Consider the following 25,980-nt stretch of genomic DNA (forward strand, 5'->3'; position numbering starts at 1 on the left):
CCAAGCGGAGGATGGCGCTGGTGGGGGGCGGGGGTTGGCTTGCAGACTGATCCTCCTGTAAACCTGGTGTGAACCGGCCACAGCTCCCTCTGCCCTGCTCTCCTAGGTCTCCGGTGTCTGCTGAGAACACGCCCAGGTTGGGCCTTGCCTTCCGCTGGCAACCAACTTCTCCTTGTGGTCATTGAATCGCTGCCTGGTAGCGTCTGAGAGTTAAGACCCCTGGACAGAGTCGGCCTCCTGTCCAAGAAAAGGCTTCCTTCCCTGGGGGTGGAGAGGATGCGGGAGAGATGCAGCCCCAGGGACAGCTGCAACCCTACCCCCACCCCATCCTCCTGCACAGACTGTGTGCGCAGAGGACAGGGCAGGGCTGAGGTGTACGTGGTGCGAGGCGGCTGGCGCATGGGCACCCAAGGGCTTCGGTGGATGAGCGGCTTTATGCCCCTGGGGGGCAGCAATCTTGGTGCACAGACAGCTCCGCTCAAACCCAAGCCAGATCTGGAAGGAGTGGGAGGTGGGGAGATGGCATGAGAGGATCCTAAACTGAGGGCTGGGGGATTCCCTGGTTGAGGGACTGAACTTTGGAATGAGCATTTGCACCAAATGCCCCAAGGCCAATGAAACATCACAACATCCGGCTGTGGAGAAACAGAGGATGCTAAAGAAGGGAAGGGCAGGATCTGGAACTCTCTGTGAGGCGCTGCCAAGCTTGGGGACCCTACCGGGGGGAGTCTTGAGATCACACTGTGCATGCCAAAGCCATAGAATTTATTAGAGTTGGCAGAAGCATGAGATACTGTACCACAAAATAATTTGATTTTACAACATATAGTAGGAAGTTGTCAACATACAGTGTTGTCAGCAAAAATGGGATACAGAGCAGAATTTCACATTTTTTTAAGGGGTGGACATGGACGCTTGTCCTTAAAATAAAAACAGGAGAGACCAGCAGAGACAGCCTGGTTTGCAGTGGGCATCAGATTCTAAATCTAGTATTACAATTATAAGAAACTATAAGAAAACTATTAGAAAAATAGAACATCAAACAAGCAAAAATATTATACAATTTACATAATAAGAAACACAATTCTTTTAATAATGGCTCCATGTTCAGTAGAAGAAAAAGTTTACTGGAGAAACCACAGCTCTGTGGGTTTGATAATAAACCAGCCCTCACTGGGATCATCATCCCGTGCTTTAGACCCATCGATGCTGGAAGGCACAACTTAAGCGGGAAACTTACTTTAAATATATATTACAACTTCTCAAATCGAAAATAAGTCCCAAACTTTAAAAAGTTTGTCATCAAGAAACACAACATCGTATACCTTGTTAATTAATTAACAGTCAAAGCACATCTTCCCAGCCCTGCTTCCTGACTCTGCTCATACCCTGAGAAGATCAATTGCTGGACTTCACAGCCAAGGTCTTGATCTCATGGGGGTTTTTAGGCCGGCAGTTCCACACACTTACAGGGCCATCGGGGTCAGGGGGAGGGGGTTCCTTGATAACTGTGCCCTGAGGCCCTTGGCCGGTCAGTGTCCCACTCAAAAGAGCACTGCTGCTCCATGAAGCAACGGGCACAGAAAGACTGGATTATAGTGACGAATATCAAAGTCAGTTGACATTTTCTTCTTTTGCCATAAAAACCCATCAGGCATCATAACCATGATGATGAAATATGGAGTGTAGCTTCTTGCAGCACTGGATCAATGAATCATTTCATTACCAAAAAAAGTCCATAGGAGTCTGACAAAATGTCTATCTCACTCCCTGAGGAGCCCTACATACAATACTCTCATTATGATGTCAAACATATATCTGAAGTTATACAGAACCATACATAGCATATATTTAGTTCCATCTGCCAAGAACTTTGTAACAGTTCCACACACAGGCACACAAATGTTGCACACCTATGGCCAGCAGAGTGCAGACAGGCCTGCAGACACACATCTCTGTCCGTGCTAGAACACATCGGCGATGGGGCCTGGCACGAAGATTCCTCACTCCCATCTTGGTGATCATGGCTTTTGGGTGCTGACTGGACAATCAACTTTGATGAGATGTATACAAGTGAGACACGCAGATCAGAAGACGGTCCCGGCTCCGAGCTGTCAGGTGTCCTCTCCTGGTGATGGCCCCAAAATGCTTGAGTCCGTCTATACTCTGGCTGGGGCCGTTCCAAGGCATGTCCACACTCACCCAAGGAACCCACCCTTGGACCCTGGACTCACAGCCGTGGCTAGTGTTAGGCTAGAGATCATCCCGGGCAGACTGCAGAACTCACTCAGCTCTGAACACCCGTTGGGTGTTGCGAGGAGGGCATGCAATTCAGTTCGTGCCCACTGCCATGGACGAAGCCCAACAAGCAAGGGCCAGGGGCCTCAGCCAGGGGCACACACAGGCTGTGCCAAAGGTACAGAACAGGGTGTGCCAGAGCCTCGAGAGCTGGGGGCAGCTGAAGCCCCCAGAGTGCACACACGGCAGGCAGGCAGCCTGTGATAGCCAAACCACAGCACACAGGACCAGGAGGCCGATCTCTTAAGAGAGATGACTCAGTGGAACCAAACCACAGGTTGGGGAGCTGGAGAGGGAGAGGTTCTGACAACAGTATTGATTTAGAGTCTTTCCAAAACACCCTAGGGAAAATGGCCCTATCTACTCTTACAGGTTTGGAAAAATAAATCAGGCCCCAAGTTGGGTGGAAGGGGTGTGAGCTGGTGGGGTGGGGTGAGGGGAATGCAAAGGCCCTATCTCCTGCCCAAGGCCCCCTCCAGGAAGCAGGCTCAGCCTCACTGGCCCACAGGGTCTGACTGCTTCCCTGGAGACCCCTCACACTCCTCAATCCTCAGCAGAGGTCCTGAGGCCCTGCTGTTGGCTTCTCTGTGAGTCTTCATGGGGTCACAAAAACAGAAGGGCAGAGGGCACTTCGGGAGGCAGGAAGGGGTACTTATTTGACACAAATGGGTCTTACCAATATGGCTTTTTGCAACTGGGCCACAGATAAAAGCAGACACAACATTTCCAAAGGGCATGTCTCTAGAAGTGTGGAATTTCTGATGGTATAGAAAATACTGGCCAAGCCATGAAACTGATAATCATATTCTCGCTTGGGGGGTAGGGAGGCCAACTGTTGGGCATTTCTGGTGGTTATTTCTTGCCTGTGTGTGTGCATGCCCCGGCACGTGTATGTGTTTATTTCTGGGGAAGGAATGAAGGATGGGATAGGAAAAAGCCTAACAGCGCTGGGGAGACTGACCCCAAACATCATTCCTTACATTACCACCCTCATACACAGAAGAAAAAACCCCTGGCAACTGAACGGAAGTTAGTCTCCATAAAAGCACAGTGACCATGACAACTATTTCTCTGCGGGACCTTCAGGTGTCCTTTTCCGAGGCTTCTGGAGGCACTTCCCACTTTGGGGTGAGGAAGGAGGACCCTCCCACTCCAGGAGCTTCGCATTCCGTGGGATGGCATCAGCGAACACACCTTGTCAGTCGGCAGAAGGAGACACGTTGCCAGCTGAAATGTCATCTGTATACAGTCTATTGCCTGCTGTCTTGCACAGAAATTTCAGCCAGAAAAAGATATTAAGGTAAAAAAAATTTTTTTTTTCTCTCTCTCCCCTACACTTTTCTCAGATATTACCTTTCCCTCAAGTTCTCTTTGCCTATGTGGGAAAGTAACAGACAAATCAAGCAAACAAACAGCTAACAAATTCTAAGAAGACAGCAGACAACCAAAACCCCATGAAATAAGTTAATTTTATCAAAATATTATACAGCACCAATCTACATAAATTTAAATACCTTTCTTTGGAAACCCATGCTCTGAGCCCTCATGCTCCTCCCTCTATAACATTCACAAATGATATTTAGAATAAAGCTTCCAGGCAGGTGATCAGGGCCCGGGGCAGAGGCCAACCTCTTGGCCACCAGCCCACCAGCCCTCCACTGACCGACCCTGCCATTTGGCTGGTCCACAAATTCTTGCAATTCTCTCCGAACCTACTGAGGGAGATCAGACAAGTGCCGTCAATTTACCAGGCTTATTTCTACCAGATTTGTGTCAAAGGTCGGACAAGAGGGAAGAAGTGGGAGTCTGAGCTTCAAAGCAGCATTTACATTTTCTAGGGTGTCCACATGCCTTCCTCCCTCCCCTCCAGTTCACGTGAGGCCCTTCTGTCTCCCAGGTCACGTTCTCATGGGAAGGAAGACTGCGTCAGTGTTCTCGTTTCCTTGGGCTCCTGTCCGCAGAGTGGGTGAGAGTGTGGGGTGCTGCAGGGTCCGAGGAGGGGGCGCGGAGCATGGAGCCGCAGGGACCCAAGCTGGCTCTGTGACTGACAGAGGCAGGGGGTCCAGGGCCAGGTTACGATCCAGATACAAATCCACAACGCTTGGACAGCAGTATGCCCCCCACATTCTCACGTGCAGACCCCACGCTTGCAACAACACACCAAGGAAATATTTGGTCATTTTCCAAGTTAACACTAAGTGCCAACTTAATTTGGAGTGATTCGCAGATGCTAACAGAGGACTCGGTTTGATTCTATCTAAGGAGGGGCCAAACAGATCATGTTGGGACCAGAAGCAGCGAGGGGGGCCGGCCACTGACACCTCAGAATGAGTGGACACCTGCCTTGAGAACCTTACAAGACTCGAGATGCTAACCCACAAGCATCAGAGGGCAGGATTTAGTGATTGGCAAAGACCCACAGAATACAGCGTTCTAAGCTCTACTAATCTAAGGCCAGTCCCACAGGAATGCAGTGCCACACTCCAGTTGTTGGGACACACAACTGTTGGCGAGAGATACCAGAAGCAGCCAGAACCGGCCTGGGGCCTGGAGCGAGAGAGTGCGGCTGGGGGAGGTCCCCACACTTGGGCACCAGGAGGAGAGGCGGCCCTGCCTTGGTCCTGCCGCCGTGTCCCCACAGCGGCGCTCCCTTCCTCCTGGTCAGTGACGGAAACGCCTGCCCTCAGCACCACTGGAGTGTGCGGGGCTGTCCGGTGAAGCAGCAAAACCCCTGACTGGAAGGGGAAGGAGGAGAGAGCTTACAGTCCTCACAGCCTCTTCTGGAAGCAACGCAGGGAACAGGAATGGGAGAAGGAAACCAGTTTTGCTTTTCCTTTTTAAGGTAAACTGCTGTCCTTTGGCTCCAGGGGCAAGACTTTTGGGGACGTATGTTTTGGAGTACTCACCTTGCCTCTGCAGCCGGCCTTGGGGGCCACCTGGGGAGATGGCTATGGAGAGTCTGGAGTGTGCACATGTTTAATACCAGAATGGTCCCCAGGGAGGGAGGCCCGGATTCCCAAGGTGACGAGAAAGTGACCTCCATTCTGCCTGAGCACACAGCAGCATGCACACGGAGATGGAGAGGACGGGGCCGCTTTCCATGTTCAGAGGGGTGTTAGGAGCCGCGGTGGATAGCTGTGGCCAAGCGGCCCCTGCTGGGGAGCTGTCCGACATGACGGGCCCTTGTGCACCTGCTGCGGAGCGAGTCTAAGCAGGACACACGGGCTGTGGGCTAAGGCTGCGTTTCAGGTAGCTGCAGCGTCTGCTGCACTGGGGCTGTGTAGATGTGGGTGGGTCCTGACGCACTGGTGGACAGAGTGAGGTGCTCCCAGGACCTCTGCGGGCATCCCTCGGGGTTGTGGTCACCTCTGAGGGAGGGGCTGCGTGTCACTTGCAATGGTCCAAATTGCCGTCAGGAGTCCTTGCTTGGTCAGCGGCTAGGGACGCCTCCTCGCTGTGCCACAAACCATAACCAAAATAGATGATGAAGCCTGCAGGCCGAGAGCAGAGCGCGCATGTGAACACAGCTGGTGGAGGAGCCCACCCAGGAAAGCCTCTCCACGCTGCCTGTCCTGGGCCCGAACCCAGCACAAGCAGCCCTCATGGGCAAACTTCCTGCCCTCGGAGAAATGACACGACTTTGACTGCAAAAGCAGCTGTCCCACCTCTACATGCAGCAAGGGCACATGCCCTTCTGGAGAGCCTCACACTGGGCTGGATCCTGAGCAGGGGGAGCAGCTAGGCTAGGGGCCCCGGGACGAGTGCTGCTCCCGCAGCTTCATCTGCTCACCACCCAGCTTGTGCCCTGGAGCTACTGATGCCGTGCTGCTCCCTGCCAGGGTGGGATTTCCAACGGGCATCACGGCTCCCCAAGCTGTTCGCACAGCCTCCGGAGGCCCATTGTCTCTGTTTTCTCTACATATGTGGCTGTCAGATAGGAGGCGGCATTCAAGTCGCCTGCAAGCGTGTGTAACACAGGAGTTCAGTCTGTTCTGGTGTCCGGGACTCCAGAGGTCCCTCGGTGGGGCCCAGAGATCTGAGCTTCTAACCATGCGCTCAAGCACTACCGTCGTCTGGCCCTGAGGCAACCTTCATGCCAGAGACATTAGGAGGGCAGGCCTCAAAGCCCTGGAACTAAGCTAACGGCCTGGAGCCCAAGACTCATGTCTGGTACGCTTAAAACAGGGGTCGTCCGCCGTCGCGGGGGAATGTGTGCCTCACCCTGCGGTGTTGGAGGAATGTGTGCCGATCACACACGACTGCACACACTGACCAGCTCTCCCACAGGAAGGCTCTACAGGGGACGTCTGTCCAACCGGCTGCAAGCCACACTTTGCAGACAATGTGAGGCCTGCAGAGAAGGATCTCCAGGCGGCAGCTATCTGCCCTCAAGTGTGGTGACCCAGGGCGGAGGCTTTGGCAGAAACAAAGTCCTGGCGTTACAGCTCTTGTCACCGACACTGAGGGTGAGAGGAAACTCCTTGGTCACCAGCACTGAGGAAGGAGCCTGAGTCCATTTCCTGCAGTTCCTGGGTTGGAAACCCAGGTAGGGGGTAGGCCACGGGCGACCTGCAACAGGGCCAGCACCCAAACGGTGACCCCAAATCTCCCACATGGGCCAGTGGGCAGGGGCTTGCTGGGCTGGGGAGGGTCATGGTCCAGGGAGATAGACTGGTGCTTTGTCAACAGTAGACCATTGCCTTGTTCTTGTTACCTTCAACTCTTGCCATGACATAACTAGCTCAGGCAAGAGCAATTAAAATGAAAAGTATCTGAAAGGGAGGGGAGACCCACAATGTACAAGAGCTCCTCACTGAGGGAAAACCCCTGACTACATGTGTTTTCATTATGCTTTGAGATTGGAAATGAGAGAGGCTCAGTGACAAGAGGCACAAGTTGTAGAAAAGACAAATGACCAGCGTAGACAGGCTCGGGGCCTGGGGCAGAGGGGCCTCCGAGAGAGGCCATCACAGTGAAACCCTGACCTCACATACCTATCAGCATCCACACTGCAAACCGGACCCACGTGCCTTGGTCCAGCTGCATCATGAGATAGACGTTCACAAAGATGCTCAGGACGGGAAGTAGCGGCAGGAAGGGCACCTGCAAAGAAGAGTAGGATGAGGGGGGTGCATTGTCAAGTCTGTAGGGGGTGGAGTGCAGGGGGCGTTGCCTTTGAGTCATTTAGCAAAAATGCCCTAAGAAAAGCCCCTACCCCCGAAACAGATGGACTGCGCTCTTTATATGGGGAAGAGAAGGTGAGTGCACCCCAACCCACACACATGCACAGCCGCACCCCTGCACCGGCAAACTCTAATAGGTGGGGGTTTGGTTCTAGGCTACCAAGTGCCAACGTGCACTCTACTCTAATTTTCCCCTCTTGCTAATCTCCTGTTTAAGAAGGGGCTAGAAGAGGGACTTCTCCTTATCTCCAACACTGAACTACTTCATTACTTGTGTAAGCTAAAATGCAGACACCTTGGTCACCTCCCAGGCTTAGTAATGCGATGCGCCAGACACATACGTTAGATGGACACATGTGAGCTACCCCAGCAGTGAGCTGCGTCACTGCCACCTAAGAGCTACAGCAGGGAGGGGTGCCTTCTTCCAGGGTCAGGTCCCCAACCCGTTGTCCCTGGGGCTGGCCGGCCAGCCCCTCTGCTCCACACAGCCTGGCCTGGCAGAGCTCATGCAGGGTGCAGGAGGCCTGGGATCTGGGGCACCTACCACAGAGCCTACCAGGAGGTTCCCTGCGGGCAGAGCTGCTCACCTTAAATGAAAGCTTGGTCTTGCTCTCAGGCTGCCTCCAGATGATGATGGTGACCAGGGAGCAGAGAAGGACAGATCCAGCAAGCACAAAGATGGCCCACAACTCTGCTTTTGTCAGAGCCTCCTTTCCGAGCACGGCAACAATGCAGAAGGTGAGGATAAGAATTGCTAAGAAGGAGGGAGAGAGGGGTGCAATTCAATCTTTTTTCTGATCCCCACAGATAGCCCCAAAACCCACGGAGAGGGAGGCTCCATTTCTGCAGCCATCAATTACGGTAAGGGCAGAGCAGCTGACATCACAGTCCAGGAGCAAGATAGATGCTTATCTCTATCCCTTCCAGCACTTGCCTCCACCACCCGGGACAAGAAACCCTGCAATACCAACAAGCAGGACCCCAAACACCTTACAGGGAAGGGCAGGCTCTTACCTATGAGGCTGGTTGAAATGTTCACAATTAGCCCGGAGAATTTGGAAGGCTCCATATTTTTGGGTGAGAGTATGGTTTTCAAAGAAAACCGTTCTGCTTCTGGTAAAAAGCCTGTCTGGGAATCACTGGTGCTCACCAATTCATTCTGGTCCACTTGGTCGAGCTCATCGGTAGTTCTGGCCATCTGGTATACCATGTTAGGTTGTTCTGGTTGATACCTGTAAAGAAAGGTATTGTGTGACCATCAAAATGTGCTTTCATTGGGCAAAAGGATACATATTAACTCAAGTTCTTAGTAAGCTTTCAAAGGTAAATTGCCCAGGACACAAGGCATAAAATGGGAAGAAGATGGTCAGAACGATGCATTCTCTGGCAAAGTAGATACAGAGGAGGAGACCTGAGTCCTCGGCTTCTTTCTGTTTCTGCTTCTGGGCAATACCCTCCTCCTTGGGGTCTCAATTTGAGGCAACTTGACCTTCCCCATGAACTAGCCCAAAGGAATATCCTGAGATGGTTTCCCTTGCTCTGAGTAGTAGTACTGGCCCTTGGATGCTTATAATATTTGGCCACTTCCAACAAAACTACAGCTGAAGGGAGCTAAAAGTACAAACAGAAATAGGAAGCTGTGACATTAGGATCCTGTTTGGTGCCAAGAGCCAGAGAAATGTGTCAGCAAGCTGATGGATTTGAGAAATTCTCTTTGTGAGACTTAATTGCATCAATTTATTTTTAAAACTCCAAATGGCTTAGAATAAACAACTTTACAGAGCTGGCCGAGAGACTGGGCCTGTGGCATGATTTCCAAGACATAAGCTTCCTGCAAGTAAAGCATTCATTTTAAACGAGGCTCCTTATCTTCCCACCCAAAATGAACAGAGCTCCAATCTTTTCTACCAGCGACGAAAACCAGAGTGCTTTCTGAATTATTTTGCATCTAATCTAAGTGTGAGCATAAAGATATTTAACCATTTTTTACTGATTCACTTATGTCAACACCATTTGGTCAAATGAGCGTGTAAGGAGAACCTCAGAGAAGACTCCAGGGCTGAGCCCTCAGGACGGAATAAACGGTCACAGAACTAGCAAACTAGTTTTAGCCAATGCTACATGGCCACGGCTGAGGTTCAGCCCGTTTTACACAGAGTAGGTGCTAAGCATTCCTGAAATGGGACAAATGGAGTAAATGCCCTTGCCAGTATAAATGCCCGAAAGGAAGTAATGAGGCTTTTCCCAGGTGACCAACACTGAGTCTCCAGGACTCCATATTCTCATGATAAATGTTCCCTTGAGCCTTTCCTGGTAGTGAGGAAGCAGAACCCTGTCCTTTCAGAGCGAAGGACAGCTGGAGCCCTGGGCTGTGCCTGGGAAGGGGGTACACCGAGGGAGCTGAGAACACAGGGCACCACTCCTGGGCCCTGAACTGCTTTACCTCGGCCATCCAGGGGGCTGGCCCAGCGTCCACAAAGCTGACACGGCCAGAGCCTGGGAAGTCTTGCTCAACATTCACCTCGGCCACTCAGTGCCATGTACTGGGACTGACTCCTCTTGGGGCAGCTTGCGGTGTTGCTATAGGACAGCACTGCCCTAAGAATCATACAAGGATTCTCCCAATTCCCACCAGGATTAGTCCCCAGTACCCTCCAAGCTAAGACCCTGGACCAAACTGAAATCATTACCCTAAGCCTTCAAAAATTCTGTTCCCTGGACCAGGCCCAACAGTTAGGCTGAGAAGCTGTCACCTCCCTCCTCCTAACAGCCCGCCAGAAAAATGAGGGCACGTGATAGTGAAAGGTGAGCCCGCTGACTCTTTTCAATGATGTTTTCTGTGACTAGACTCTCAACCACCAAATCCCACACTCTCTAGGGCAATTCCCAAAGGAACTAACAAGAACCTGAAATTACACCTTATAAACCATTAACCTGAACTTTTAAAAGGCTAACAGGGTACATCTTCACTATCTATCATGGAATCCGGAAAAGCCATACATACCGTAAGACCAACACACAGGCAGCCACCAAAGAGTAAGCCAGGAGAGTGCCAATCGACATGAGGTCCACCAAGTCCTTCAGGTCAAAGAGAAAGGCCATCACAGCTGAGGAGGAGACAAGCATCAGGATCCACAGATGGCCCACCATCACAGATAGCCAGAACCACCACCCACCCACGATCCAGGGTATACAGGGGGAGCTGCTTTTACTTGCTTCCTCACCCCAGCCCTTTCCATGGAAAGACACTGTGACGACATTGCTTAAAGAGAAGAAATGCTCAGGATTAAATCACATTAACGGTCCTCAGCCGATAGTAACAACAATTAACATTTATATGAAGAGCACTCCCATGAACAGGACCTTTCTTGATCGTCATGGCAACTCTGCAAGCTGTCCCTACACTATGATAGAGAAACTGAAGTCAGACATGTTGGAAGACTTATTGAAGGTCACACAGCTAGGAAGTGGAAAAGTCAGGATCTCAACTAGGTTCTTGTGGCGGACCCAGAGCATCTTTCTCTGCACTGCCCAGACTCATAGACAGTTACATGTTATCTATCCATCTGCCCACAAACCATCCACCCGTCATCCGTGGATCAATCCATCCTCTGTCCATCCATCACCTGTCACCCATCCATCCATTCGGCCATCACCTACCCATTCATTCATCATCCATCTGGCACGCACTGAGAATACGCTGGTCAGCGCACCCCAGCAAAGATGTACACCACCAAAGTGGGCAGACCAGAGAGTCTCCAGCTTCCCCGAGTATATCATCCAACACAGGCATCAGTAGGCAACAGTGATGAGCAGGTGGATAAGGTCAAGTCCAGTGCTCTGGGAGGATCCACAGGGGCTCCTAACCCAGACAGCTGAGTATGGAAAGCAGTGCTATCTCCAAACAATACTGGTACCTCTACCATGACCCCATTTATAAAAATCTACAACATGCATGCTTATTTGAAAATCTTTTGTAATTTCTGCGAGAGTCTATCTCTCTATTTATATGGGTACACTTGTCCGGTTTCCCATTTAAACAACTTGGATAGATCTACTTTGGGGTATTTTCAAATCATAGGCAATCAACACAAGTTAAAACAGAAACACAAAACCATTCCTTTTCCACAAATATTTCTCAAGCCCCTACGGACTACTCCAACTAAAACAAATTTACATTGAGGGTAGATAACAGGATCAAAGAGCAATGCCGGGCCTTCTGGATAGTCAGAACAGTGTCCAGCTGTGCGGGCTGCAGATGCCTATGTCCCCACCCACAAAGAAACTCCAGCCAGACTTTTTCCATGTGGGGTGATTTCAGAAAACCAAATACCCATTGACCACTCCTGCCAAATGAAAAGAAAGAGTAAATCCTGGTTTGGTGAATGCACGTACTTTATAGTCACTTTAAAGATTATAGTTTGAGCTCCCCTGATCAGCACAGGAAGGGAATTAAAGTCCAGTCTTTAATATGATCAAATTACATGTAAATCCTGAAAGAATATTAACTAGTTCCCGTTATTCATCTCTTAAATATATTGGTCATATTCTGACATGTGGTGTCCCTTAACCTGAACATTGAGATCGTGGTCAAGAATGTACAATTACACAACAAATTTGTTAAATAATGAAAAACTAGCTTTCTTTCGTTATGTGACATTAATTCACAATACTAAACACACTTTGATAAAGGGGTAGATACTATTAACAACAATCCATTCATTTAAGATGGTCAAATGTCTTACCAGTGGCTATTTGACTAGTCCCCGCGGTACAGAGGGTGAACTGGTATCATATGTCCTAATATCCCAAAAAGACCGTGGAAGGAGCCAGACACTTTGGCATAAAAACAAATCAGGAACTGAAAGCCAGGTCTCCTGGGTGTAGGTATACCCCCTCACTTAACCTCTCTGTACAACAGGCTGGATTATGGCTGTCTCTTGGGGCTGGGAGAAGCAATTATTGGGGGAGAAAATATAGAAAACCAATAGCACAGTCCTTCGATGCTCCCCTTTTCTTAATCAGGGGCCCCTGGAATATCACATAGCCCCAAGGTTCTTTGTGTATGGATTTCAGCTGTCAAAACCATCCTCTTGGTGGGGAACCTGATACTTGATAAGATAAATCTTCTCTAAGCCTGCCATTATTTATAAACTTATAGCAATCGGCCTCCCCCGCAACACCCCCGATATCTCCTGGAGAACAGGTAGCACATTACCTAAAACACTGATCTTAAGGGCTTCTCATTACCGTGAGGATCCACAGGCTAAGAGACACAGAGAATGAACTTCCAGTACTAACTAAACAGTCTTCTAGCTTGTTACCATGCAAGAAGATGTCATCCCACCAAAGTCTACTGAGGAACATTCAGAAAATGGAAAACACAAGTGGCTCTGTAGGGATAGTGGGTGTTCTAAGCTCTGTCCAATGAGAGGATAATCATAATAAAAGGATTCAAACATTTTTGAGAATTCCATCACATCCTCTGTAAAACTGGCCTCTGCCTTTAGTCAAAAGGGTGGCGATCTTGCAGGAAATCAGGTTCCAAGGGTGAAAACCAAAAGTTAAGAAGACCAGCTCTAACTTCTCACAGACCAGCACAATTCAAGGTATTTCCCTAGGGACTAGCAGTAACTCCACTGTTAAAATACTGGCAGGTGGGATTAGTTCCAGTTCTTACCAGCAATGGCACCTGAGGTCAACGTGGCAATTATTGGTGTTTTGGTCCTATCGTTGATTTTGGCCAAAAATTTAAATAGCAGTCCATCTTCAGCCATGGCATAGATGACTCGAGGCATGGGAAACATGGAACCTAAAAGACTGCACGGGAGGGAAAGGCAAAAAGCACATGTAACACTATCCCATCAGGAAGAGAGGCGTCCTAACGTGATCATTACGTGGTAGACCATGCTGCCCTGAACTCCTCACCGAGAAATGCCACCCTCCAAACTAGGGGAAGCCCATGACTGGAGGACAAAATTCATCGCATCAAGCCCAGAAAAAGCACTTACTGTATGTGCTCAGTGAAAGAACAGCTTAACCTAACAAACATGCATGGGATCTTCTTCATAGTTCTTAGGAAAAGGAAATTTTGTATTTATTCCCACAGTATTTCTAGCTGAATCAAACAGAATATAAAAGCCTCACTGGGCTCATGAGGATTTCTCTGTGGTAAATCAACGATTAGCAAACGTTTCCTGTATGTACAGGCTAATAGCAAACATCAGGGGCAAAATGTTTCTTATTCAAAGCCACTTTATCTTGGCTGTCTGGGGGGCTCAGTCAGCTAAGCGTCTGCCTTCGCTCAGGTCAGGATCCCAGGGTCCTGGGATTGAGCCCTGATTCGGGCTCCCCGCTCAGCGGGGAGACTGCTTCTCCTTCTCCTTCTGCCCCTCCCGCTCTGCTTGTGCTTTCTCACTCTTAGTCCCTCTCTCAAATAAATAAAATCTTTAAAAAAAAAAAATGACATTAATTCCCTTTTTTAAGGCAGCCTCTGCTTTATGATAAAACTAAGGGCCAAAATACAGTGTTCAAAGAGATGGCCTGCTGTAGGGGCGAAGGCTGGGGACAGCAAGCCAGACCCTTGCTGAGTAGATGTCAGAAAGTAGGCCTCAGAGTCTTCAGGGTGAAAATACCAAGAACAACTTGCGGGATGGTTGCTAACAGCAGGAGGAGAAACCACCTCATCAGGGTTGGGGTGCTGGCTCTTTGGGGGAAAAAAGCGAGATTAGCGGCATGCCTGTGTGTCAGGTCGCACACAGCCCACCACCTCTCACCCTCCCGAGAGCCTCACCGCCGAAGGCCTCACCTGGTGGAAAGAGCGCAGAGCGAGCCGACGGCCACCGCGTACTTGGCACCTTCCCAGCCCACATACTTGAAGGCGTCGGGCAAGGGACTGTCCTTGTCCAGGCAGAAGTATGGCATCATGAGTGTGAGGGCAGCCGACACCCCGAAGTAAGCGATGAAGCAAATGAGGAGGGACGCGACAATCCCCACGGGGATCGCCTTCTGAGGGTTCTTGACCTCTTCACCTAGAAGCAGCAAGGAATCGGGCCCAGGAGGGCAAGACAGTAAGGGGCAACCCCCCAGCCCCACAAGATGCCCGCGCCACCCACGAATGACACCCCTGACGTGCTCAGCCCCATGGGAACCGGGGTCTTCGGGCTTCTGGGAACCATGGGTGGCCCTCCGCGCATGGATCAGAGGACCCATAGTGCCCAGGGAGGGTGTTCTCGGCCTCTAGCCCCCGGTTCAGCCAAGGAAAAAAGACTTGTTTCCTTTGGCAGAGAAAATTCAGGAGGCCCGACTGAGCCCGGCCTATTCAATCACCCGGATAACAATATTTTTAATGGCCTTGTTTCTCCCGGATGACGCCCAGATATGAAATCGGGCTGAGCGACGCTGTCATTATCCTGTCCTAGCAGCACACCAGTTAGTCACGTTCGTGATGCAGGCTTTCCTGCCAGGCACTGCCACTTGGGGAAGTGATAAAAGGGGGGAAAAGATTAGCAGGAAGCTACAGATCTACACGTTACTCACGTGTGAAAGAGCAGCAGCCGGCATTGCCCCACAGGAAGGAAAACAGCACCCCTGGGTAAAATTAGCCCAGCCTGTCTGACGAGGGAGGAGGACCCGTCCAGCGGGCAGGGAGGAGCCGTACCTGTTGTGGCGATGCAGTCAAAGCCCACGAAGGCATAGAAGCACGTCGCTGCCCCAGACAGGACACCGGAGAATCCAAAGGGCATGAATCCACCAGCGCCAAGCGTCCCTTGTTTTGTGTCACTAGGGAAAAAGAGCCAAAGATCATAACACCCACTTCACAGTCCTGAAGAAAAGCTGTTCCCAACAGTCGTGTGTCCCCTCCACCCCTGGCCACTGCTGGCCTGGGGCCCTCCAGACGCCTAGTAAGTGATCCCCAAGGCAGCTGTCCCTAGACCCCGCGGGCCACAGGCCTCCCTCCTTTACATAGCCCAGAGCCACAAGGGCACCCACTGAACTCTTTCCAGAAGTATCCCTGAATATTGGCTTTGGGGACAGGGGAGAAACTGTGACACAGGGTGTCCAACAGGAAAGAGGGAAGAAACCAGCAAGTGAGGCCTCTCTCCCAGGACTGTCAAATGAAGAACATATACTCTGGAACACAGAGCTGCCAAATGGGTGTGTGGCCCCCACCCCAGGAACACAATGCAAAAAGTCTCCGATATTTACCAGTAACTGCAATCTCAAACATTTTCAGAGACACTGCAGTGAAGGAAAGTGAATGGTTCCTGCCCACAAGCACTCACATGCACACGGTAAACAGGGATGTCTACATGGGTGGGGACTAGAGCTCAGTATGGCAAGGGCACATGGATGGGGCTCAGGACATAATTGCTGAAGTAATGAATATACGGCCATATACAGGTTGTCAGCCCCAGAAATCCTTTATGGTTCAGAAAATAGTTCCAGCGAAGTGGAACCTTGACTCGAAACAGTGTGCCCCACGCCGAGAAGAGCCACATGAGCTCGCGGCCTGCCACCACTCACACTCTGGATGGCCACTCCAGGCCCTGCCCATCACGAAGTGGCTCTAAGCCATGTACACCCTGGTCCACTGCCACCACCTGAAAAACAGCCCAATTCCCAGCCCCAGGAAGGATGGCCTGGCTCCTCCCTCACCAGCCATGCCTTTTGCTGGCCACAGGGCTGCAGGCGTCCTGTCGCAGTTTCCAGAGAATGGTCACCACCTTCCCATCGCCTCTCCTAACTCAGCAGGCTGATGACAGCCCAGCTCTGCAGGGCAACCTGCCCCAGACCACCTGGCTTCCTAACATTAGAAGAGCCATACAGAATATTCTAGTCCTATAAACAGATGTCAATTGGGTTAGCAACTCATTGGCCCAATTTGCTTTCAGAGGGATTCATCAACTGACTAATAAAACAGACAGCCACTTTGGTCCCAATTATTGTGTAATGGGGATTGAGCCCTTGTACTGATTTCTAGAGGATCCTTGATTTCACAATCTGGAAGTCAGAGCATGAGTAAGGTCCTCAATCTGGGACTCATGGCAGTTCAGTAAGTAGCAACGTGAGGGAAACCCCAAGAAACCCACAAGTGAGAGATGTAGGAAAAACTGTTGCCAGACTCAAAGGGAAGTCACCCACACCCAAAATACAAAAATGGAGGCCCAGGACAAGTAAGTCGGCAAGGCACAGGACGTGCCCACCACATCCATAAATCACAAAGAACACAGAATGCCCTGGTGAGCTGACTCCTATAATAAAATGTTTGAGGCCAAAGCCTAAAACAAAACAGTTGACAGTCAAATAGCTCAGGAGAGGGGGATAAGAAGATGAAAGAAGAGGGGGACTCTTAATCAGAGGGGCTCCTGGCAGACCCTTTCAACTTCTGACCCAACTAGAACATGGGAACATCTTTGCCAAGACCTGGAATTGGGCCCAGCTCCCCTGTGCCTGCCGGGACAGACAGACAGACAGACAGACAGGTACGGAAACCCTCTGGATGCCCGCCTGCCTCCACAAGCCCTCTAACACCAAGAGCTACGGAACAGCCGCGAAGAATAAATGAGTGTCGGGACTGCTGTTACACACGTCCAACCCCAGAAAGAGGCCCTGCGAGAGACGACCAGGGCTGGAACATGCCTCTGTCGTGCAGCCGGGGGAAGCAGGAGTAACGGTGAAAGCACGGAGTTATGGAGAGCTGGAACAAGACAAGGGCATCCTTCCCGGCTCCTCAGAGAGAGATGAGGGAAGGAATCCCATGGAAGGGGAGCCACAGGGAAAGGGCTGTTCCTATGTAAGCTCCCGCAGCCACCAGCCGTGAAACCAGCTGTGGGTGCTCCTCCAGATCCTCCATCGCCCCGTGGTGCTCAGACACCACACACCGCAACAAAGGACACAGTCCCCGTACAAAAGCCCTGTGGAATGTGCTAGTAAGGCAAACATGCAAGGTGCAGAAGAGTGGAGACAGAATGTTACTTTTTATGTAAGAAGAGAGGGACTATACACATAAATTATGTATGAAAGTTATATACATAATATACAAAATAAATAGAAATACATACTTGTAGTTGCTTGCATTTATACAAATAAAAGCTGGAAGCTTACACACAGAAATGATAAAAATGACTACCCATGGCAGGGTGGGAGATGAGGCAGATGAAGAAAGGAATGGGAACAGAAATTCTCGAAACAAACCTTTTCATAACATCATGACAAATGAACCAGGAGAAAACATTACCTACTCAAAAAATTAAATTCGATGTTTAACTTGGGTATTCCGCTCCCGGGACAGCGGCTCGCTATGAAATAGTCACAGAACCTGTTCTACGTGGCCTCAAACCAAAGCATTTACAAATGTTTTGTGAAGGCTCTTTATGTGAATCTGTCATCGACGTGCTCTCCGCGTGTGGGGGCTGCGCCCGGTCAGCATCTAGCCACCAACACACGAAGACCCGGGGAAGCAAGCTCTCAGGGGCTGCCGTGGCCCACACCCGGCCAACATCAGCTGGCAGAGCAGGTTAAAGCCAGACCTCAGCCCGGTGCCCCGACTCCTGCAGCTGGGCTGCCCAGCTCTTCCGCCTGCCACCCAGCCAGTCACCCAGGATAGCAAAGAGGGGAACTGGCACAGGAAGGAAAGAAAAGCTGTCTTGTGGCCACCACATCTGCGAGCCTGGGGTGAGGTCTTGACAGGCAGCCTCCATGGTGCGGATGCGGGAGGTCCTCTCCCCCGCGTGGCCTTTTCCCACAGCATCCGTGGAAAGCGTCCTGCGCTAAGATTCTGTTCTTCTGACTTCCATCTGCCACCCTGACATATACTGCTAGTTGTTCCCAAAAGCCATACCCCCTTCTTCCTCACAGTAATAGAACTTAATTATTTTAGCTAGACACAGGAACACTAAGAATAAAGACAGTGTGTTTCTCCGACTCCAGCTGCGAGCTGTGGCCCCTTGATTTGAGCAGACATGAGATACGCATCTCCTGAGAAACATCAGGGAAATGAAGTGGAGAGGGAGGCTGCTCCTCTCCTTTTCTCATTTCCTTCCTGCTGCTGGGCGCCATCTTGGACTCTGGAGTGACGCTGGGAATGTGGGCCATGGACAGAGCCATCAGACGGAAGAACTGGATTTCCGGCCCACCGAAGCCATACGCTGGACTGACCACCTGCAGATGTTGACTTAAGAGAACGAAACCTTTATCTCGTGGAAGCCAATGTTATTTTTGGGTTTCCATCCTCCCTGACAAGAAACCATATGCAACATAACCTTCCCAGCGGGGTTCCAAGTCGTGCTGTGGCTTTACACTTTGCTACACTTGTGGCCCATCTGTAGGACTTTGGCTAAGAAAGCCAGAAGTAGCAGGAGACGAAGGCGGCAAGGAACCCACCAGGCTGTCGGGTCATATTCCCAGTCCAGGCCAAGCCACAGACAGACTCCAGGTTCACAGGGGCGTCCACAGCCAAGTCATGGAGACCAGATTACAAAATCACAACCCGGTGGGGTGAGAACGGCCACCAACTGTGGCTGAAGCTCTCCAAGCTGCATGGTTTGGCTGGGAAATGCCCTATTATTTCAGAGAGACAAGCAATTTCATGAAAGACTATGTGGCCATGCTCAGAAATACAAATCTACGGCTGCAAATAAAGGGGAAGAAAGAAGTTTCTAGGTTTTGACAAAATCAAAGAGCAAACTGTGCCCCAGACTGGCAGCCTTCTACCTCAGGGCAGTGCTCTGGGGGCTGGGGGCAGCACAGTCCTTTGTCACCGGGACCCAGAGTGTGAGGACTACCCAAGACAGGAAAGACTATCAGCAGGCACAAACAAGCTCTTCATGAAAACAATAATATTCAATCTCCATCGACCACCAGGAAAAAGACACGCCATCTAGATTTAATTCGTGACCTGTGAACCATCACCAGCAAGAGAGTCGTCCCAAGTTTTCAAAATCTACTGTTACTCCCAAGCTTAGTTTGAACTGGCTTTATTCTACCCTGAGATACTAAGCACCAATAAATCTGGCATACATAGGATTCAGGAAAGCTTAGGAATGCTACATTAAAAACCCTCATTTCTCAGCAGGGCCCAGCTGGCTCGGTGAGTAGAGCATGTGACCCTTGATCTTAGGGTCGGGAGTTCTAGTCCCACTTGGACATAGAACTTACTTTTAAAAAGAAAATTTAAAGGGGCACCTGGGTGGCTCAGTGGGTTAAGCCTCTGCCTTCAGCTCAGGTCATGATCTCAGGGTCCTGGGATCAAGGCCCGCATCAGGGCCTCTTGCTTAGCGGGGAGCCTGCTTTCCCCTTTCTCTCTGCCTGCCTCTTTGCCTACTTGTGACCTTTCTCTCTCCCTGTCAAATAAATAAATAAAATCTTAAAAAAAATTTTTTTTTAAATCCTCATTTCTCTGTAGTCATTTAGTCTCCAAAAGGAAGACTCTTTTTTATTTGAATAGTTAACCATATAATATGTCATACATTCAACAGTTTCCTGCTTGTGTTCTAGTAGTGAACTCATCACACATCAATGCCTGTCCAGTGACCAGATCACTGTAAGATACATCTGGGCCTGAACCAGAGACCAAGTTCACGTGTGACCACTCAGATCCCCAGTGTGGGACGACCTCATTTCTCAGTCTCCCTTGCAGCTAGATGTGGCCACCTACTGGATTCTCACCAGCAGAATGTTGGCAGAAGGGACATACGTGTGTCTTCTGGATCTGCCCTCCAAAGCATGGGCACACTCTCTCTCATACCCTCTTTCCCTCGAGGAGAGCCCAGCTCTGACCACACAGAGGAGGACCCCATCCTAGGGTGGGATGGAGCAACCTGTTGGATCCCTGCAAGCCTGTGTGCAGCCTCGTGGGCCAGTCAACCTGGGCCACTCATGTCAGGGGCTGAGACATCATTTAGACATAGACACTGCATTTTAGGAAGCTCTCCTTACCAGAGCTGTGTAACCCTTGGTTGTAATTACAACAGAACCGTAGACAAAAATCTCACTCCCCATTCTCTATCCTAGGACCATAAGATTCCCCTGAAAAAACCTGACCTAAAAAGATCCAAAAGATACATCCTAATTTGCTTGGCTTTTATTTTCTAGATAGTTGGAGCTTGTCGATGAGGCTTCCCTGAGGGTCCTAAAAAAGCACAGGTCTAAGAGCTGGCCTGTCACCTGCCCCTCATCCTGGTTATTCTGAGTCAGAGAATATAAGGGTGTTGGGGTTTTCAGGGCTGACACACCCCAAGTTGAGGGTGGGAGAAAGACTATTATAATCACATTTTCAAAAATCAGTAATTCTGAAAGCCTCTGATAAAAGCCTGTGATAAGAGTCCTCCAGGTTTCTTCTTCTGTCTATGTTATTAATAGGAAGGAATCATAATCAAGGGATAGCACCATGGCTTTGCCGAGAAAAGCTTTTCTGAAACCAAATTCAGAGGTTGGTCAAGAAACAGAATTTGAGGAATAGATTACTTAGTGAGTCTGACAACGATCTTCAACTATGTACAATTTCAGAATTAGAATGAAGATTTTGTTTTCCTGAATATCTTCCTTTATCAGACAATACACTGTCGAGTTCAGGGAAATGAAACTTGACAAAATTTCAAACCAAAGAAACACCCTCGGCTATTTTACTACACAAAAAAAATTAATTCAAATTCAAATTACTTTTTTAAAAAAGACATGTAGTGTTCTGGCCAATTACATGCCCCCAACGTGCGTGTCTGTTTAAGTACCAAGTACGAATCAATGTCACATATTGAGAGGAAGGAGAAACAACTCACTTGCTCAAGCAGCGATGACTGGATGTGTTCTGGAAATCCTCCTCTGTGAGCTGCCAGTTTTTAATCGATCCTTTCACAAATCCTGACACCATTATGAAGCCCAAGACCAGAACATTGACACAAGTGAATATTTTGTTGACCATGGCCGACTCTTTCACACCGAGAGTTAAAAGTCCTGAAAAAGCGCATAAACAAGAAAATTTTGCCTGATGGTGTGAACTCTGTGCCTGAGGAGTCCTTCCTGGGACAGGGACAGGGATGGGACGAGAGGGTGAGTTAAGAAGAATCCAAGCGACACCAAACCTCCTAAGATTTCTGTGAGCTTCTGGGAATGGGGCTGAATTAATCATCTTTCTAGAGGCAGGGATCAAACTAACCAAAGTCCACACAGTGGTTCCCAAAGCCATCAAAGTTGGTCTTGCAGGCCCCCTCTGGAGCTAAGGGTGCCACCCGGCAGGCACCCAAGGACTGCAGCGATAGGGAACACCATAGCCCACCCTCCTGGAGCACAACCCCCTCCCAGGGATGAAGAGAAGGCCCTCTCCCGGCACCCTCTCCACTCACTGACATAACTTCCTGGGACTCCCCTGAGGGCACAGCGGGATTTTTTTTTTTTTTCTCCAAGGAGGAGACATCTGGCTGAGTTTGCTGGTAGAATGGAAGATTATTCAGATTCACCGTGCAACGTTAGCAGTATGAGCAATGGCAGCTTTCTGTGATTGCGGCACCACAAACCATAAGGTTCGTCATCAGATTCAGTGCATGTAAAACGACGTCTAAGCTAGACAAGTTACGGATGGATCATAAACTCACATTAAAAAAAGTAAAAAGACCCAAGTGATAAAAACACATGGAAACCACATGACAACACTGTTTCGGAGACTTAGGCCACATCATCACCTGTGGGTACACACACCATTTGGGGACTGCTGTGGCTAAACTCCTGGCTGGGGAAGAAAAGAGACATGGAAAGGTGTCCAAGTGACAGGTGACCGCCACTTATGACTTGAGACTGCTGCCCTGCCATGCGCACCTTTTATAAACTTAAAATAAAAAAATGCATTTCACAATAGAAGATTTGATTCTGAAATGAAGGTGCTAGAAGGGAAGTGAGCAACTAATCACAGGGAACACCTCCTCGTGCTGTGCTCTATTTCTCTCTGGCGTCCCTCCCTCTCGTGTTTATGAAAATCTCCCAGTGCAAACTTAATTTCTGATACGCGTTCCTGCCAGCTGGACCAGAAATACTGCTGAGACTGTCCGATGCAAGATGATTTCAATTACATGGTGCGTAAAATAAGGCATGTTGTTTTTAGAACCCATCCAAGATCTTCTAGTCTCAAAGGGGGATTTATCTGCATTCAGCTTAATGCTTATACAGTTAAGTGCCACACGGAAAAAAAACTCCCATCCTCGAGGCCGGGACACGGATAAGCATCACTAAGAGGAAGCTGCCTTCAGTCATCTTCAAGCACTATCTGTAATTTTAAAATTCTGTACCCGTGACTCTGCCATTAAATTTTTTTTTAAAGATTTTACTCATTTATTTGACACGGAGAGAGAGAGAGAGCGAGTGTACAAGCAGAGGAGCGCAGGCAGACACAGAGGGAGATGCAGGTTCCTTGCCAAATAGGGAGCCCGATGTGGGACTCAATCCCAGGACCCTGGGATCATAAGCTGAGCAAAAGGCAGACGCTCAACCAGCTGAGCCACCCCAATGTCCCGTGAAACATTTCTTTAATGGGCATTTTGTTGGCTGTTAGGTGTAAAACCATCCAAGACTTCTTGAGCATCCAAGGCGCATACTGGTGCCCAGCCCGACCTCTTCCCCTCTCTTTTCCCCGAGGAAGAATGCCACTTCCCTTTACAAATGCTTTCCACGAAGTCAGGGGAATTCCTGGGTCACTTAAACAATAAAGCCCACCATACTAACAAAATCCCACTCTACAAACAGCTATACAAATACCTGAGATTTTTTAAAAATTAAATGACAAGCAGCTTCGACAGCTAGTCAATGGGTCCACCCTGTGTGTACAAGAAGCTGCTAAGACCAACAAGATGCCTGCATTCGTCACAGAAAGAAACAAGAGGAGGGGAAAGGAGGATGAGGAAAAGTTAGAAAGGGGCCTCATGGGAGCCTGCCCTGCACTTCAGGCCCCTTACCCCAACCGAGGTGTCCCACTGCGTGGCTTTACCTGTTAAGATAAGAATGATGATCACAGCAAATATGTCTGGGTTTTCGGCCAGCACTCCAGGGGCATTCAGAGCCATGTGCGTCCGCGAGAACTCCCCAATGGGTTTGCCAATCAGCTCGTCAAACGTCGCACTCCAGGCCCTCGCTACACTTGAAGTACCTGTCATGAAACAGATGCACCAGAGGAAATTGATGGAAAACAATGAACAGCATTTGTCGTCAGGCTCCACTTCACAGCTACCATGCCAGGGGTCGTGGACGATGCGCTGGGACCCAGTGGCGGCAGGCAGACCCCGGTCTGTGCTAGCTCAGAAGTGAGGCTCAGTTAGTGCCTGCAGCAAAGTGATGGGGCTGGGGAAGCCTCACAGGCCCGGAGAGACACACACTTCCCACCACAACCCAGTATGTTCACGGTACTGTGTTTCCAATATACAACTGAATAATCAACAGTTTGCAGAACAGTGCTATTTACCCTTACCACCTGAGGGGCACGCTGGTGGTATTTTTCAACTCTACTTATTTTATTTCATTATTAAAAGAAATACTGGTGGCAAACCATGAAGCTGATTTCGTGATCTACTCAGGGACTATGGTGGGCAGCCTGAGACATCTGGCTCTGGAAGCTTCTCTTCTAAGACCCTCCCGACAGCAGAGCTGAGGGGGACGTCCCCACCCACCAGGGAATGCTGTTCTCCCAGTAAGAATGGAACAAGGAGATCCACATGTGCTGACCATCCCCCTCAGCAACAGTCACTGCTCACCCCGGAGCTGGCGCCGGCCCCCTCTGCTGCTCTGTGCCCAAACCTGGGCTCCCACTACCTGCCCACAGGTCCCCAAGTGTCTGACCACAGCCACAGCCCAGCCTTCCTCCTCTCCATCCCACAGTCCCCACCCTGAGGATCACAAACGGACACAGCACCCCAAATGCCAACAGCTGTTGACTGCATGCTCTTTCAACCTGAATCAAATGACTGCTTTTCAAGGAAACGTCACTACAGTTCCAATATTCACATATAGCACTTTTCCTTTCAAAAGGGACCTCGCCGGTGACTGTGGTCTGGATCACCCACAGAATATGGCTGGGGGACGAGATTCAATGTTGCTAGTGGGTCTCCTATTGAGTGTGTGTCTGACAACTCAAAAATTTAACCATGTGTCTTCATCCTCAGCATCCAGGCTGTTACGAGTTCTGCTCATCGCCAGCCCAAGGGAAAAAAATGGTCTTCCCCTCTCCCCAACAGAGGCCAGCCCACAGCTGATCAGGCTCCGAAACCTACTGTGAGGGGTGAGAGGGGCTACCCGGCCTTCCTTCTTGGCCTCCTTCACTCCCCATCTTTGAAACATAGCTTTCAAAAAACCCACGTTTGCTGAGAAAAACTACCCTTCCCAAAAGCTGAGGCCGAGAATGACCCACAGTAACACATGCATGAGTCAGTTTCACACAAGCAAACAGCACGCTGGCAGAGTCTTTCTTTCCTTTGTTGGTATAGAAGCAGAGGGCGATTCCTGCTCAGGTTTTGTTTTATGCCCAGGTAAATCCGAAGGGAACATAACAACCCATTTAAAACAGCTACATTCCCACTCAGACACTTGAGCTTGCAAGAGCATTGGTGATTATAAGTTTTAGTGCTGTACTGAAAAAAAAAATTATGAATTGTATTTTCAAACTTAGAAGCATAAGCTATGCTGGCTGTCATTAGGTACCACGAGCTCCATAAAAGAGAGGGAAGGTGTTGCTCAGAGAGCCTGGCAGGAGCCCTCCGCCAGCCGGCCTGGGCAAGCGGCAGCAGGTGCCCCGCACAGCCCCTGGGCCCCGCATCCCCGCAGGCAGCACGTAGACCCTTAGGCCATTCCCAGTGTAGGGAACACAGGAGCCTACTGGGATCCACTGACCACGTCTTACTGTGCTTTGAAAATATTACAAAAAGTTTGCTGAAATAGAAATGGAATGTTTAGAGCCTATTTATACTTCTACTTGTAGGAATTGGCCATTCATATCCTTTGCTTATTCTTACATTCAGGTGTTTGTCTCTTTTAAGTCTCTTTTAAGTCTTTTAAGATGTGTTCAACCTTGGTTGTAACCAAAATACAAACAACATCAAAAGAAACAATAGCTTTTCACCTACCATACTAAGAAGACTTTGTATTTTGAGTGTTTTGTTTGTTGGTTGTTTTTAATGCTGGTGCTCAGGGTCAGCGAGAATGTGAGGAAGACAGCCTGTGGCCGTCTGGAGGATTGCAGGCAACATGGGCCTTAAAAGACACGGGCCCACTGACCTACACATTTTGCTTCTTAGACTATTTTAAAGGAAAAAAATCATGGCCGTGCCGGAAGACATTAAATGACATTAAACTATTTATAACCATAATTACACAACTGGAAACAATCTAAGTACTCTAGGAGAACACCTAAAAAATTATGCTACATATATAAAACTACGTAATGATATGCAATCATTTGGAATATTACTATGGAAAAACCATTAATAGATGAGAAATGTTTATTATATGTTATTTTATAAATAAA

General features: G+C 49.4%; 1 protein-coding gene across 6 annotated transcripts in view; it reads right to left on the reverse strand.

Moving 5' to 3' along the window:
* Positions 1-748: 748 nt before the first annotated feature.
* SLC7A1 (solute carrier family 7 member 1) overlaps positions 749-25,980 on the reverse strand; it is a 79,555-nt gene continuing 54,323 nt past the window's right edge. For all 6 annotated transcript variants that reach the window (XM_082701307.1, XM_082701308.1, XM_082701312.1 and 3 more), the window contains 10 exons: positions 23,455-23,613; positions 21,260-21,434; positions 15,142-15,263; positions 14,290-14,512; positions 13,162-13,301; positions 10,486-10,588; positions 8,496-8,713; positions 8,069-8,235; positions 7,293-7,401; positions 749-5,789 (listed from right to left, as the gene is read on the reverse strand). In XM_082701307.1, coding sequence (XP_082557433.1) covers positions 5,686-5,789; positions 7,293-7,401; positions 8,069-8,235; positions 8,496-8,713; positions 10,486-10,588; positions 13,162-13,301; positions 14,290-14,512; positions 15,142-15,263; positions 21,260-21,434; positions 23,455-23,613 — 1,520 coding nt within the window. In that variant the 3' untranslated portion in view covers positions 749-5,685. The remainder of the gene's footprint in view (positions 5,790-7,292; positions 7,402-8,068; positions 8,236-8,495; positions 8,714-10,485; positions 10,589-13,161; positions 13,302-14,289; positions 14,513-15,141; positions 15,264-21,259; positions 21,435-23,454; positions 23,614-25,980) is intronic.

Source organism: Mustela nivalis (assembly GCF_964662115.1).
Source record: "Mustela nivalis genome assembly, chromosome: 15".
Classification (NCBI taxonomy): Eukaryota; Metazoa; Chordata; class Mammalia; order Carnivora; family Mustelidae; genus Mustela; species Mustela nivalis.